The 17,124-nt window shown below is 37.2% G+C and overlaps 2 protein-coding genes across 4 annotated transcripts; one reads left to right on the top strand and one right to left on the bottom strand.

Annotated features, from left to right (window-relative positions):
- Positions 1 to 693: 693 nt before the first annotated feature.
- scarf1 (scavenger receptor class F, member 1) lies at positions 694 to 10,695 on the top strand. 3 transcript variants are annotated; one of them, XM_083548228.1, is made up of 12 exons: positions 694 to 974; positions 1,133 to 1,191; positions 1,324 to 1,425; positions 1,627 to 1,977; positions 2,071 to 2,158; positions 3,053 to 3,271; positions 7,539 to 7,667; positions 7,757 to 7,860; positions 7,964 to 8,072; positions 8,168 to 8,292; positions 8,906 to 9,031; positions 9,146 to 10,695. In XM_083548228.1, the coding sequence occupies exons 1-12, from the start codon at positions 877 to 879 to the stop codon at positions 10,210 to 10,212; spliced, it is 2,577 nt and encodes an 858-aa protein (XP_083404354.1). In that variant the 5' UTR covers positions 694 to 876; the 3' UTR covers positions 10,213 to 10,695. The 3 variants fall into 3 exon arrangements, with proteins under 3 accessions (XP_083404354.1, XP_083404355.1, XP_083404353.1); XM_083548229.1 differs by having other exon boundaries at positions 1,159 to 1,191; positions 1,627 to 2,158; XM_083548227.1 differs by having other exon boundaries at positions 695 to 974; positions 1,627 to 2,158.
- A 34-nt stretch (positions 10,696 to 10,729) lies between these two features.
- vtna (vitronectin a) lies at positions 10,730 to 16,386 on the bottom strand. Its single transcript, XM_083548263.1, has 8 exons — positions 16,239 to 16,386; positions 15,192 to 15,311; positions 14,848 to 15,084; positions 14,519 to 14,658; positions 13,617 to 13,773; positions 13,376 to 13,528; positions 12,761 to 13,288; positions 10,730 to 11,505 (listed from the first exon to the last, which is right to left on the bottom strand). The coding sequence occupies exons 1-8, from the start codon at positions 16,300 to 16,302 to the stop codon at positions 11,384 to 11,386; spliced, it is 1,521 nt and encodes a 506-aa protein (XP_083404389.1). The 5' UTR covers positions 16,303 to 16,386; the 3' UTR covers positions 10,730 to 11,383.
- Positions 16,387 to 17,124: the final 738 nt, after the last annotated feature.

Below are 17,124 nucleotides of genomic sequence, written 5' to 3'. Positions count from 1 at the left end.
CTTGTAAAAAATTTAATCTTGAGGTGGAGTACATTTAACTGCATTAAAAACTGGATAAAGGGTAAACTACTACAAAGTTCCACATTTCATATGAATTGCAGTTTTCCACTGAATCTTTTGATTATTAATAACTGCTAATATAAAATATCTGCTAGTTATGAGCTAGGATGAAAGACCAACACATTTGTTTGAAGGCCAAAGAGATTTAGAAAGGTACATTTGACTGAGTACATCTGAATAGCGTTATGTGATATCATTTAGAGTAACCCTTCATTTTCTTCAGGAAAACAGTCACACAGAATAGTCTGGTGTTTGGAAGTATAGAAACCAAGACTATCCTATCTATGTCAGTGTAGACATATTTGATCATATATCATTTTCTCAGTGTGAAAATTGCTCTGTTTGACTATTTTTGTATGGCTATGTAAAATACATTTCTTTGAGATATAAATCTAAATAAATCTATTATAAGTGATTGCAGCCTTGTGTAGGAAATTCCTTTTTATTTTGAACTGCATTCTACTGATGCCTTGTGCTGACCTATAAGTCTTACTACATAGTAAGATGGATGACATCTGGCATGCACAAATCCATTCAAGAAAAAAACAAATGCTCCTCTTCCCAGAAATTTAGGCTGTGTCTTTAAACAGGCCAGTGGCTGATTGAATTGGTGGAAGCTGGCTTCACTTCCCCAGGAAACTCAAAGGGGGAAGTGGAGAAGTTTCCCAAAGCCTTGTTTTAGTGCCAGGCCTGGATCAGACATACGGAGAGTGAAGAAGAGGTTTGGAATAGGAGCCACATGATCGAGAATTAGCCATAACCAGGACAGGAGCTTATGGTCTATGTTCTTTGGTGAAGAGTAGAGAGTTTTGAGGTATGGAATGGCTGAACATTGTGGGGCTGCTCTTCCTCTGCTCTCCGGCCTCCTCTCAGAAGCTCTCATCGACAGGAAGGAATGTTTGCCTCAGCCCACGGTACAGAAATTTAACCTTTATATCACATCATGCTTTTTAATATGATTTGACTTTAAATGAAGCATTATATGTAGGAACAATATGTTGACAGTTTTGATTAGTTTCTGTTATGTATCTCATCATTTAGTCAGCTGTAGCTTTTGTTTTTCTGTAAACAGGGACTCGGCTCTTGTGTGTTGTTTAGGATGGGCCCAGCAGGGTGATGAGTGCACAATACGTGAGTAAACAGACTCACTGCTTCATATCGTGTCCCAGTTTTAAAAGAAATATTTTTCTGTTTGTGTGTCCATGTTGAAACTGTCTGTACATGCACGGTTTAACTTTGACCCTGACTCTGATTTTTCTATAGCGCTCTGTGAAGGACAGAACGCCTGCATGCAGAATGAGGTGTGTGTGTATCCCAGAGAGTGCAGATGCAATCCAGGGTTCTTTGGATTCCAATGCAAAACTCGTACGTGTTAAGACTGTACCAAGAACTTTGAATTTGCCTGAGTATGCATCTTGAAAATGCCCACATTTTCATTCATTCATTCATTCATTCATTCATTCATTCATTTATTCATTCATTCATTCATTCAATGACATTTGTTCCTGTTTTCATGACATACAGTACAGAAACATGTTTCAGTAACTTAACCCATGTTCTATGCAGCCTGTCCTTCTGAGTTCTGGGGCTCAGACTGTCGTAAGCCATGCTTGTGTCACCCTAATGGCCATTGCGACCCTGTTACTGGTAAGTGCAAATGCCTTCCTACCCACTGGGGCAACATATGCCAGAATAGCTGTAAATGTGGACGTCACGGCCGCTGTGACCCTGTCAGCGGTAACTGCACTTGTGATGAAGGCTGGTGGGGTTCCACCTGCACCAAGTTGTGCCACTGCCTTTCCAGCACCTCCCGCTGTGACCCTGGTACAGGCCTTTGTATCTGCAAAGAGGGTTATTGGGGTCAGACGTGCCGCAGGCACTGCAACTGCTTAACATCACCTTGCGAGCAAGTCTCAGGTGAGTGTCAGTGCAAACATGGCTTGTGGGGACCCAGCTGTAACCGACAATGCGTCTGCAACTTTAGCCACAGCAAGTGTGACCCCCGCACAGGAACGTGTGTCTGCCAGCCAGGTTACAAGAACCCTACCTGTAATGAGCAGTGCGACGTGGGATACTATGGCGGCGGCTGCTTGGAGAGGTGACTGTAGAAGGGAGAATGTGTTAAATGGAATGCTTTTCATTTGTTTAAATGTCTATCTAGGGATTTTTCATCTATCTATCTATCTATCTATCTATCTATCTATCTATCTATCTATCTATCTATCTATCTATCTATCTATCTATCTATCTATCTATCGATCTATCGATCTATCGATCTATCAGTACTTCTTCTTCTTCTTCTTTCGGCTGCTCCCATTAAGGGTCACCACAGCAGATCATCCATCTCCACACTACTCTGTCCTCTACATCTGCCTCTTTCAAACCAACTACCTGCATGTCTTCCTTCACCACATCCATGATCCTCCTCCTTGGCCTCCCTCTTTTCCTCCTTCCTGCTGGCTCCATCCTTAGCATTTTCCTACCGATATACCCCATGTCCCTCCTCTGCACATGTCTAAACCATCTCAATCGGGCCTCTTTCACCTTCTCCCCAAAATGTCCTACATGTGCTGTCCCTCTAATAAACTCGTTTCTAATCTTGTCCATCCTCGTCACTCCCAATGAAAATGTGAGCATCTTCAGCTCTGCTACCTCCAGCTCCACCTCCTGCCTTTTACTCAATGCCACTGTCTCTAAACTATACAACATCGTAGGTCTCACCACAGTCCTATAAACACAAAAGATATGAGGACAACAAAGTTTAATACAGCATAGCAGTGACAAAATACATGAAGTACTTCATGTTCATCAGAGTCTTTCTTTCTTTCTTTCTTTCTTTCTTTCTTTCTTTCTTTCTTTCTTTCTTTCTTTCTTTCTTTCTTTCTTTCTTTCTTTCTTTCTTTCTTTCTTGTTTTCTTGTTTTCATGTCTGTCTGCTTCATTATGCATAGAGATGTTTATGCCATATGCATGTGCTGTGTGTATGTGGACAGCTGTGGACATTGTGAAGGAGGCAAACCATGCTCTAAACTGGATGGCTCATGCAGCTCCTGCGCCCCGGGATGGATCGGCACACGATGTGATCAGCCCTGTCCATCTGGTTACCATGGCATTAAGTGCCAGGAGGTGTGTCCTCACTGCAGGAGGGGTGAACCATGTGATTCCATAACAGGAATGTGTGCACAGTGTGACCCTGGCTGGACTGGACCCAGGTATCAGTGTGCATTTGCATGCTTTAACTATGAACATTCAGTGATACAACTATTTTATATTGCTGGAATTATACATTAGGTTGTACAGTAGGTGCAGTACAAGTGCCAAAAAGTACCACGGAGCACCACTGAGCATACATACATATATATATATATATATATATATATTGACATTGCATATATATGTGTGTGTGTGTATATATATATATATATATATATATATATATATATATATATATATATATATATATATATATATATATATATATATATATATATATTGTTGAAAACAGTAGACATTGCATATATATATGTGTGTGTGTGTGTGTATATATATATATATATATATATATATATATATATATATATATATATATATATATATATATATATACACACACACACACACACATATATATATATGCAATGTCTACTGTTTTCAACAATATATATATATATATATATATATATATATATATATATATATATATATATATATACACACACACATATATATATGCAATGTCAATATATATATATATATATATATATATATGTATATATATATATATATATATATATATATATATATATATATATGTACAGTGGGTACGGAAAGTATTCAGACCCCCTTAAATTTTTCACTCTTTGTTATATTGCAGCCATTTGCTAAAATCATTTAAGTTAATTTCTTTTCCTCATTAATGCACACACAGCTCCCCATATTGACAGAAAAACACAGAATTGTTGATATTGTTGCAGATTTATTAAAAAAGAAAAACTGAAATATCACATGGTCCTAAGTATTCAGACCCTTTACTGTGACACTCGTATATTCAACTCAGCTGCTATACATTTCTTCTGATCATCCTTGAGATGGTTCTACACCTTCATTTGAGTCCAGTTGTGTTTGATTAAACTGATTGGACTTGATTAGGAAAGCCACACACCGGTCTATATAAGACCTTCCAGATCACAATGCATGTCAGAGCAAATGAGAATCATGAGGACAAAGGAACTGCCTGAAGAGCTCAGAGACAGAATTGTGGCAAGGCACAGATCTGGCCAAGGTTACAAAAAAATTTCTGCTGCACCTAAGGTTCCTAAGAGCACAGTGGCCTTCATAATCCTTAAATGGAAGACGTTTGGGACGACAGAACCCTTCCTAGAGCTGGCCGTCTGACCAAACTGAGCTATCGGGGGAGAAGAGCCTTGGTGAGAGAGGTAAAGAAGAACCCAAAGATCACTGTGGCTGAGCTCCAGAGATGCAGTCAGGAGATGGGAGAAAGTTGTAGAAAGTCAACAATCACTGCAGCCCTCCACCAGTCGGGGCTTTATGGCAGAGTGGCCTGACGGAGCCTCTCCTCAGTGCAAGACACATGAAAGCCCGCATGGAGTTTGCTAAAAAACAGAGAAATAAGATTTTCTGGTCTGATAAAACCAAAATAGAACTTTTTGGCCTTAATTCTAAGCGGTATGTGTGAAGAAAACCAGGCACTGCTCATCACCTGTCCAATACAGTCCCAACAGTGAAGCATGGTGGTGGCAGCATCATGCTGTGGGGGTGTATTTCAGCTGCAAGCACACGACGACTGGTTGCAATCGAGGGAAAGATGAATGCGGCCAAGTACAGGGATATCCTGGACGAAAACCTTCTCCAGAGTGCTCTGGACCTCAGACTGGGCCGAAGGTTCACCTTCCAACAAGACAATGACCCTAAGCACACAGCTAAAATAATGAAGGAGTGGCTTCACAACAACTCCGTGACTGTTCTTGAATGGCCCAGCCAGAGCCCTGACTTAAACCTAATTGAGCATCTCTGGAGAGACCTAAAAATGGCTGTCCACCAACATTTACCATCCAACCTGACAGAACTGGAGAGGATCTGCAAGGAGGAATGGCAGAGGATCCCCAAATCCAGGTGTGAAAGACTTGCTGCATCTTTTCCAAAAAGACTCATGGCTGTATTAGAGCAAAAGGGGGCTTCTACTAAATACTGAGCAAAGGGTCTGAATACTTAGGACCATGTGATATTTCAGTTTTTCTTTTTTAATAAATCTGCAACAATGTCAACAATTCTGTGTTTTTCTGTCAATATGGGGTGCTATGTGTACATTCATGAGGAAGAAAAATGAACCTAAATGATTGTAGCAAATGGCTGCAATATAACAAAGAGTGAAAAATTTAAGGGGGTCTGAATACTTTCCGTACCCACTGTATATATATATATATATATATATATATATATATATATATATATATATATATATATATATATATATATATATATATATATATATACACACACACATATATATGCAATGTCTACGGTTTTCAACCTTGTACATCGATATGGAAAACATTGAAATCATAAAAAAAAAACATTTTTGGAATTGTGTAGTCAACAAAAATTTTATATAACCAAGAATGTTTTTTTTATTCTACAAAGTAGCCACCTTTTGCTTTGATGACAACTTTGCACACTCTTAACATTCTCACATTCTCTCAGTCATCCACATGAAGCTGAAATGATTTTGCAAGGAAGGAGCTCCCAGAGGTGTTAACTACTTGTTGACTGCTTTTCCTTCACTCTCTAGTCCAACTTATACCAAACAACTTAATTGGTGTTAGATTTTGTGATTGTGGAGGCCAATTTATCTAATACAGCACACCATCATTTTCCCTCTTAGACAAACAGCTCTGACATAACCTAGAGGCATGTCTGGGGTCATTGTCATGTTGGAAAACAAATACCCACTAAGTGCAAACCTGATGGGATGGGACTTGAACTCCGAGAAGCATTTATGTAGGCTTTAAATTGAGGTGCTATAAATTGGCGGTCTCTGGGGCTGCTAATTCTAATAAACGTATTCTCTGCAGCAGAGGTAGCTTTTCATCTTCTTTCCTGGAACGGTCCTCATGAGAACCTGTTTCATAATAGCATTTGATCGTTTTAGTGACTGCACTTAGGGGTACATTTAAAGATCTTGAGCTTTTTTGGATTGACTGAACTTCATTTCTTAAAGTAATGAGTGACTGTCTTTTCTCTTTACTTAAGTGTTAAGAAAAGTGCTATAATATGTATTTGTACATTAGTTGTAGCAGTACTTATAGGGATATTGACTCTCCTCTGCACAAGACAACTGATGGTCTAAAGCACATTAAAAATGCAAGGAATGTCACAAATAAACTCTTGACAAGGCACAACAGTGAAGTGAAAACCATTCCAGGTGACTACCTCATGAATCTAATGAGAGAATGCCATTAGTTTGTCAAGCTGTCATCAAAGCTAAATGTAGCTACGTTAAACAATGTAAAATATAAAACTACGACTGTCAATCAATTAAAATATTTAATCATGCTTAATCACATGATTGTAATGAGTTAGCTCTCACAACTTAATTGCACTTTTTTTTATCTGTTCTAAATGTACCTTAAATTAAAACTTAAATTAAAGTTTGTAATCAACATGGCATGGACAAATATTGATGCTTTATGCAAATGTATGTTTATTATTATTAAAACCAAACTCAACCAAGAGCTAAAGACAAAATATACTTGTAAATGTTTAAAGTAATTATGGTGTTTTAAATTATGTAAATTATTAGGACACCAAACTGAACCTTTGCTATGTGTCCACATGGATGTTTTTTGGTGCTTGATTTGTCTCTTGGCGCATCAGTAAATCAAATGTTCAATGATTAAAAATGTTTTATTAAATTTTTTTATATCTGAGTAAAGAAAGGTCGCAATGAATAAATGTGTGCTTCATTGAGGGTTTTAATTTTGCCTGTTTTATATTTATATTTTTTTTAATAAAAATTGTCATACTCAAATGCGTTGCTACATTAATTGCACGTTAATAAAATTTGTGTTAACACGTATTTAATATGTTAATTTTAAAATCCCTATATAAAACATATTCTGGATTGTTTAACACTTTTCGTTTACTGCATAGTTCCATATGTGTTCTTTCATAGTTTGGATATCTTTGGTATATTGCACAATGTTGAAAATGATAAAAATCAAGAGAACCCCCTAAAGGATAAGGTGTGACCAAACATGACTTGACTTGATTATTAGTATATATCTATATTTATTCTAAGAAGGGCATTGAAGAAGGTATAAGCTAGATAAAGTACTTACTAAACTGTCAAATGACAAAGAAGCACTTTTTTATTTTAAAATGTAAAACATAGTAGATATAGATAATATTGCCTTAGGTGCTGGTACAAGTACTGTACAATAATTTTCACTTCCTTTTCAGATGTGACCAGCTTTGTCCTAATGGTACTTTTGGGGCCGGCTGTCATTTCCTCTGCAGTCCTTGCTATCATGGTCGCTGTGATCATGTGACAGGAAGCTGTCTTTGCCAACCTGGCTTTCAGAGTGTGAGGTATGTTGGTTAAGGAGGATTTGAATGTTGCTGGTTGTAAAACTACAATAATTTTATATGAAACTGACTCAAAGCTGTTGTTAATGCAGTTGTAACAGTTCATGTCCAGATAAGATGTATGGAATAAACTGCTCATTGGCCTGTGACTGTGGAGGTGATACATGTCATCCTGCCACTGGAGAATGTCCCTCCAGTATGTCCAAAAACCTTTTTGCCTTCATATTATATTATATTGGGCTGTAATAATCAAAATCTATACATTACACACAATCATTTTGTGTTTGGGTGTAATGCAGGCATTCAGGCGGGGCTTCTAGCAGGACTTCTGATTCCTCTGCTGATTCTCATACTTGCCTTGTTGTTTTGCTGCTGCTGTTGTGGAAGTCCAGCTGATGGGAAGGACAGGTTAGATTTATAGAACATATATATTTAATGTTCTCTTGTCATCATGTACCGTATACATGTTTTTTTTTTTTTTTTTGTTATCTTTTAAACCACAGAGTAGCAGTTGGGGATGGGAGTAAGACGAGCCGAATGAAGCATCATGTCTACACAGTGCTAGCCAACATGAGCTCAGCCATGCCATGTCTCTTTCTTAGGTCCTCTGGACTTCCTAGGGTTACAGGTTAGATATTTTTATTAAAATCCATTAAAATAATTTAAGATTGATATTTGATAGTTAGGATGGTCAAATGCTCGAACAAGCAATTGTGTTTAACAAGTTATTTGTATTTTATATTACTGCATTTTCATTTGCTTAAAAGTGTCACTCCAATAACAAACCTCTTTTCTATTTTTGATTATGGCCACAAGAGCTCACAGTTTTATTCCCATTTATTGCACTATAATCTTAGAGGTACAGTACATTCGGAAAGTATTCAGACCCCCTTAAATTTCTTCAGGTTTTATGTTGCAGCCTGATTTTACAATTGTTCCGATTTACAATAGTTTAAATTAAACATTTTCTCATTTATCTACACTCGGTACCCCTTAACGACACAGTAAAAACAGAATTCTAGAAATGTCTATAAATTTACAAATAGGAAAAAATTGAAATATCAAATGTACATAAGTATTTAGACCCTTTGCGTGTTTTTTTCCATTTAATGGAAGTCGTGTATACTGTATATGGCACTGATTGGAAAAAGTTATTGAGCTCAACCAACTAACAGCCTGATTTCTTTAAATGTCAGACTCATACTGTAAGTGACTGATATTGTCTCTTGTTGTGCTGCTAGTTTCTCACCATGATCCAGAGCTTACCTTTAATCACAGCTTCATCGAGCCCCCTTCAGGCTGGGTCTCAGACTCTTTTGAGACTGATGAGGATGGAGAAGCTGTCTACTGTGTTCCTCCCAGAGAAGGTACAGGGGCCATGTTAAACCCGTCTTGTGGTGTTCTTAAATAAAAGTATCTGTGCATTAAATTTCCTCCATAAGTATCATTTAATGAAACATTTTGACTTCTGCTTTTTAAAGACATTCCAGCTGTGGCAGGAGGAGAACTTCAGTTTCAGGAAATGGGTTCAAAGTGTAACTTCTTATCCGAGCCACCAACGTTTAGCAGCGAGGACATGTCACTGGCTTTCGGCATACCAAGGACCTCAAGCATTGCCAAATCCAAACGGCCATCTGTTTCTTTTGCAGAAGGCACCAAGTTCAGCCCGAAAGAGCGCCGTGGCTCGACTCAGGAGCTTGGTCGCAAACCCAAAACTCCATGGGGAGTCCTGATGTTCTCCAGCCTGCATGGGGCACAGGGGAGCCACGAGCAGACTGCAGTAGATAAAGAGGAGACAAGTGATGAGGTTCAACCATCCTCAGAGGACCAAGAATCTAACTTCTTAACAGAGGCAGACTCAGAGAGGTATGAGTCCATCCCATCAAGGACTTATTTAACTGTACCAGGTAGTAGGCGGCACACTCCGTCCACCCCTAAGAAGAGCCTACAATCGCAGCCCTCGTCTGAGGTGTATGAGATGGATTCAGGGACAGAGAAGGTGTCCACGGTCTATGTAACTGTAGGCAAGCCTATGCGGGCATCCAAGGCAGACTTAAGCTCTGAGGGGCCAGTGCAGGCCATGCTACGCAGGCTGGGCAGCATCCAAAGACAGAGAGAGGAAACAGCACAGCCCAAAAGTAAGGGGGCTGCCCAGACAAAACCCCCACGCAGGAAACTGGGGGCACGTGCCAGCTTGTGGGAGCAGGGAGCAGTTTCAGGACAGCCAGATGTTGTTCTGAGGAAACCCAGCCGTAGAAAACACACCTCCCATAGCTCGCCATGTACAGTAGGGGCTACTGAATTGGTACAGGACAACACCACCCCCAAGAGACCACTGTCCTCTATACTCAGGTGTTACCCAGGAAGCACTACGCAAGTCTTATTAGGGGACATGGACCCCAAAACTGCCTCTGAATCAGAAACTAACACTGAAGCTATCTATGAGACTGTGCCAGATGAGGTATCTACTTCATCAGAGGTTATCCATAATGGCACAGTGCAGAATAAAGAGTCCAACTATGAAAATGTTTATATAAATCATTCTTGATATTGAGTTGTTGATAAACTGATATGTTTTAAGTGATTAATGTTAGAATTATATTTCCCATTCTGTATTATTACATCTTAAATTGCTGTTTTTATGTATTTCAAACGTTCGTTATTTCTCATTATAAAACTTACAAAATTAGCCGTCAAAAAACAGTTGTTGGAGTGCTTTTTTTAATGTGCATTTCTAAATTATTTGGTTACAAAGCTGAAGAAGTGCATATTTCTAGTGTCTGACTTTAGGCACTGTGTATGTGAAGTGGGAACAAAACACAAGGGATGTTTGAGGAAATCTTTTATCAGAAGACTGCTGTTTTGGGTGAGTTCTTACTCTGTAGTATTACAGTAGTTTGATCATGCATGCTCAGCTTTCAGTGCTGGAAAATGGGACACATTGACTCACAAATAATAGATGATAATTAAGAAGGTTTGATATGTAATTTTAGCTTCTTTTTTTTTTTTATTCAGAACTTTCAAAGCTTAACTACCAAAGCAACTAACAGAACCAGTTTAAAAAAAAAAAAACACATACAAAAACTCTTCAAATAAAAACTTATTTTGTTTAGGCTTTGTTTTGCTAATGACAAAAACTACTGATCCAATGCAGATTTATAAGCAAATTGCCTGAAATAGCTCTCTGATTTGTCTTACTGAACTCAAGAAAATAAAACTTTTTTTAAAATTATTGTCAGAAGAATGAAAGACATCACTATTGCATTTGTATCTAGTGATTAAACATGGATATAAATGAACACTAAACGGTTTTACTACTTTAATCATTCTTTAATTGATTTCACTACAGAGCCAAAGAATTTTTGACAAATGAATCCCTTACTAGGTCAAATCAAAATAATATTTCACTGCAAATTACAATACCTCATTCACAGATAGACATATTTACAACACTTCTAATAAATTAGTAGAGATTATGAATACAGGTTGACCTTTTTACACCATATGTAATTATAATATTAACCTTTCTGTACTTCTTTCTGCTCTACTTTTTTATGTGCAAAATATGTCACATAAATTAGTTTAAATGTGGATGTACAACATGGACACTTACACTATGCTTAGACAAATATGCTTTGCTTTACATTTGCATATCATAAAATAATAATAATTATTGTCTAAGCACTTGGTACATGAACTTTTGTACTTCATTCATAGACTTATCTCTTCTCTGCTCCTGGTCTCTCTCTGCAGCCCAGCCAGTATTTGTCTATCGGCCTGGGGTATGGTGGAATGGCAAAGTCAACTCGCTTGGTCTGTAAATTGAATCTGTAGTACTGATCTGCAGACAAATTGAGACAGACAAAAAGAAAGACTTGTAATGTACACAATGATAAAACTTCACACATAAATAAAGGGTAAAGTGAGTAAAGTGTTTAAGTAACTATGACTACTGCTAATTCTTAAAAATAGATTTTTATACCCAATATACCCAATATTGCCACTGCCTATGGATTTATTACCTTAAAGCTTTACTGATTTACCCTCCAAATGCATCTGCCCTTAGTCAAACACTTAAAATTTTACCAAAAATGTGCTAGTAACATACAAATTCATTGAACACAAATTGTTTAATGTTGAATAAAGGTGGAATTGGGTGGAATAGTGATTTAGTAAAAAAAAAAAAAAAAAAAGAAAAAGCAGTTTTAGGAAAATAATTATCAATGAGTTCATGTTAGAGATTAATTAGTTTCCTATAATAGCATGTCCGTATGTGTGTAGATACCACTACTATCTACCAATTATTAATTTTTTTTATTTATGAAAGAATATCACTGTTGTAGCAGGGGTGTGGTTGACAATCAGCTGTGAATGGAGAGGAGGCGGGTCAAACTAATGGGTAACCTGATGATTTTTACCTGTGTCTTATTACTAGGCTAATATACTTATTTGTGTCTATTTGTGCTTTGTGCTCAGTAACTCAGAAAGAGAATTGCTAAGCTGGCATGAAGCAAACAGACACAAAGATGTAAAATTAATTTGAATGTGATGGAGGGAAGCTGATCTGTTTATGTTAAAAGGTTTGTCAAAAGTGCTAAAAATGCAGGATCTGGTGCTCAGCTTCCATTCTGCACGTTTTTCTCCTCACACTCACATGCTAATATTTTACATACACATAATTTTTATCTATTTGTTGTTACGTTCATTGTTGTCCAGTGAAAGTTCGGTGAAACAAGTAAGTTCTGGTTATCACTTAGATGTAATCTAATGATAAACAAATGGTCTAATTACCATAAGACCAAGAAAAAAGCATGTTACTGAAAGCTTGATAGATCCATCGATCCATTCATCGATCCATCCATCGAACCATCCATCTATCCATTCATCCATCCATACATTCATCCATCCATCCATTCATCCATCCATCCATCCATCCATCCATCCATCATAAATTTGGTGGACTGACAGGCACAATATGACAGTTGCACACTGAATGTTATTGAGCTGTATAATGCCCCTGAAATCGCTAAACCTAATCTAAGCAGAAATGTCTTGAAGTAATTATTCACTTTCATTTACAAAGTAGAACTCAGTACCTCCTTTAAAGAAGTAGACACTCTGAAGTGGCCGGCTCCATCTGATTCGATTAAATATGTTGTCCCCAGAAGGGGTGTATTTATAGTCATAATTGTTGCCATACTGCTGTTGATGGCCATTCCTCAGTCTGTCCTGATTTCTCCAGTTGTCCTGTTTGAACCTCTGGCTAAAGTCTTGCCTGATGCTACCAGCTCTCTCTATCATTGTGTCCCAGAAAGGAGATCGGCTCTGTCTATGTCGGGTGCCCCATTGCTGCTGGTTCGACTGCTGGTCCCACTGTTGGTTCCAGTCTTGGTTCCATTGTTTTTCCCCCTGTTGATTAAAGTCTTGGCTCCATTGTTGGTTCATCTGTTGGTTCCAATGTTGAGTTTGATATTGACCCCCCAGTTGATCCTGCCGCCTTCGGCTGGGCCGTTGTAAATTTCTAGGTGAGACATACAGTCTTCCAGCCAGTACTGCATCTACTGGGGGTTTGATACCAATCCAGTCTTTACTAATGATATGATTGGCACCATATTGGCTTTCAACTGAAAAAAAGAAACACAACATATTGCTATTATTGCTCTTTGAATTATAAGCTTTATTTGTTGATGCATTTAATTTTAAAGGCTTACATCCACTGAAGAGCTGGCTGAAGTGCTCTGCCCAGCGATCATAATATAAATCTGCATATCTTTTGAAGAGTGCAGAGGGAAAGGTACTGGACATCTGACTACACTCTTCATGCGACGGCTGGTGCTTAAACTCATATTGATAATAATGTTCACCTAAATATAGAAGTTTTGAATAGAAACAATATTAAGGAGTAGTTGTAACAAATCTTCATATATTGTTGAAATGGTATATTGTTCTAACCTTTAAAGAAGTAGACCTTCTCTTTCCCATTGTGATTGTGAGCAGGAATAGCAAAGGCTGCATCTAAATGACCCGGGATTTTTTCAAATCCAACAGCAATATCTCTTGGAAAATCTTCATCCAGAACTCCATTGTCAAACCTCCAGTAATTACTCCCCTATAAAGTAATGCATATTTTCTGATTACATAAGGGTTTGATAAACAAATTAACATCATATAATTTTGTTAATAAGAAATTGGCTGCTGACATAAATAATTACCAATCTAATCTAAATTAATACAATTAATACATTGTCATTACTAAATTCTTACTTCTGTTTCGTCAAACATTTTGATAAATATTCTATAACATCGGCTTACTTACTCAAAACTCCACTTTAAACTTTCTAGCACAAGAAACTCCTAATGGTTTATTGCTAGCAAAAGTTGTATTATTTGTCTTCAATTATAAGAGAGACGGGTGATTAAAAGGTTTTGGGCTTTTCACACTAAGAAAACAAAAAAAAACATTTAAAAAATGAAGAAAATGAGATTGGTGGATTATTTCTGTTTTATAAGAGGAACATGGTGTATATAGAAAACAATCAACTTTGGGGCACATAATTGTTGATTAATTTTCTATGGCTGCACATTCTATCATATTTATTTTCCTACACTATATAGAATTGCTTTACAGTAATACATACTACCTAGTGTTAACAACCTTAGCACCATTTATATCTGGCTTTGATATTTCCACATGATCAATACCTGAAACTGTTATATTAACACTAATAACTTAGGTAAAAGGTAAAGAAGCAAAGTAAAGAAATCATCAAGATGACTGTTGGTAAGTATTTATGTTGAATCTAAATCTTCTGTCACTACTTAAACTGCTACTTAAAGTTTTCAGGACTCCAAACCTTGAAGATGTATGTTTTCCCTTGGCAGTTTATGCGTGTAAATGCTGCATCTATAGGACCTTTTATCCCCCAGAAGTCTTCAATGAGTTTTGGATATCCAGGCAACACTGTTCTCCCATCCAGTTCAAAGAAATACCTTCCTGTTAACACACAAAAAACTATAAGAATTAAGAATTCACAATTTAAACCTGTTTCTAATTAATGTAAATAGAGCAATGTTGTCAACTATAATTAATTATGTATAATTAATAATTATAACAGAAATTTATACATTGAAAAAACAATTGTGCGTAGTTTTAGGTAACGTGCTTTTTTTTTTCACGACTTACCTCTGAAGGCATAGAGTGAGCCATTTTTGAGTTGCATGAAGGAATTAAAGGGCCTGCCACTGCACACCTCAGCATCAGGGTCTGTGATTGGTGGAGCTGTATTAAATGAGGCTGAATGTTTTATAAGAAATGGGGGCAGGGTCATCACTGTGTTCATGTTCTCAGAACTAAGTGCAGGTGCCATGGTTGTGCTGTTCTCCTCATCCTCGGGGAAAGAAGGGAAAGTGTCTCCACGAGCTGTCAGTGTACAACAACGATATATCTGCAGTCCTTTATTCCAGTCAAAACTCTTGGCAAAAATAAACAGAATGAAAATGAAGTTGATATAGTGATTTGAGTCTTACTCAAATTGTCACAGAGTGACTCATAATCAGTGCAGCAGCTACTGTAGTATTTGCATAAAGAGTCACACTGGCATTGTTTGGTCGCATCAAAGCCGCTATCACACCGCTCAATGCAAGACTCTGAAATGCAGACAGAACACACAAAAAGTGTATGAATATGGGACTGTTTAAAGCCACATTGAACAGTTCACTAAACTATAACAACAACACCAAATATGCCCTGAAAGCCAAACTGTTTATGTTTAAATAGTGTTTGTGTTCCTATATCAGTGGCAGGCTGTGTATTTGTTACCTGGGCCTTAAGTGGGGATTTACCTGAATTAATCCACCCCTTAATCCACCACTATTGACAATCTGGGACGAGCTAGCTAGCTTCTCAGGATGTCTAGCTTTTCTTGAAAATTTATTTTTAAGTATGTCCGAGACCAAATCAATTTCTCTTCCTCCGTAGGCATAAAAAAAGTCAAACTTAGATGTTTTATGTGTGCAGAGCGCTACAGACATATTTTGCCAGTCGAACTTGGCTGCAACAGTTTCCCTCTGACCAACCAATCAGAAGATGGAAAAAAGCTAGCTGGCCCTGTGAGGTGAATATGAAATCTAATTGGTTAAAGAAACAGAGCTATTTTTTTTAAGGAGACTTTGGTAAAAGGGCCAACAGTACAGACTTTGAAGGCCCTGGGCGGATCAGATTGACATGGCAGCACATAGAGGCTGTAATCTGATTGGACAAAAAATCTAACATACACACACATGCACTGAAAGCAGTTGGAAATAAATTAATACAATTTCATGGAACAAATATTAGAATTTAGGTTGTAAATGTAGGTCAGTGCTTCTGATAGTGTTTAGACTAGCAGAAAAGGCTTTGCTGGCCCTGACCGCCCACCACATTTTAAAATGGTTGTGTATTTCTAAGGTTTTTAAAAGGGTTTTTACAGTTTTGATGGCCCTAGCTTTATGAATAACGAGAAATATTTTTGACAGGCAAAAAACAGTAATTTACATTCAGTTTAATATTTAACAGGTTGTCAAAAACAAACTTACCCTCTGCGGTGTGACCAGTTTGTAGCAGTGCCAGAAGTATCAGGAGCAGCGGCTCAGACTTCATATCTCTTACCAAGAGTACCACTGAAGCTCTGAGGGATCAGGGGAAATGAGGTCTGCTGATCAATGCAACCAGATGTCACTGATTTTGTTTACTTGAACTGTTAAAAAGAGTTCAGAACAACTAATCATTAAACAGAGATAGATGGTGACCTACACTTCAATATTGCAACCGTTTAAGTTGGTTTTATGAATTATTAAAAGAATTACAGCAACCAGATACAGTGTTCCACTGAAACCTAATTCTGAGAAAAATGTGAAATAAACATTATTAACTGCTTATTTGTATTGGATTCTTCCTTTCTTGCAAGTTTTGGTAAAATAAGACACTAAATGATTTCATGTAAACTCACTGAGCCTTAGATAGTATTCAGTGGAGAGACTTAGCAATTTTATATTGCACATTGTTAAATGTCAAATAAAACATAGGATATGCTATTGTAAGTAAAATAATAATGACACAGTGGCAGGATTTTTCATTGCAGCTTCATATACCACAACAATTATCAACTATTCAAATTTTTCTTTTAATAAAGGCCAGGCCATGCCATGCCATGCCATTTCATCCATGTGCCAATATCACCAATTATGCACGTTTTTATTCTGTGTATCCATATATGTGGATCGCCTACCATACAAATCCCTGTTTTGGACAAATAATAATGTATTAATCAAGTGCGTTAATATAAACCTGTGATTTGTACATTCTAAACAAATTATTGACAAAGTTTCTCAATACCATTACTGGAAACACTCACACAATCTTAAAACCACTACATAACTACAGATCCTACATAATACAATATTGTAAATAATTGACTTTAAT

Source organism: Silurus aristotelis (assembly GCF_946808225.1).
Source record: "Silurus aristotelis genome assembly, chromosome: 8".
Lineage (NCBI taxonomy): Eukaryota > Metazoa > Chordata > Actinopteri > Siluriformes > Siluridae > Silurus > Silurus aristotelis.
The sequence above is the reverse complement of the archived record's forward strand: the minus strand, read 5'-3'. Positions and strand labels throughout refer to the sequence as shown.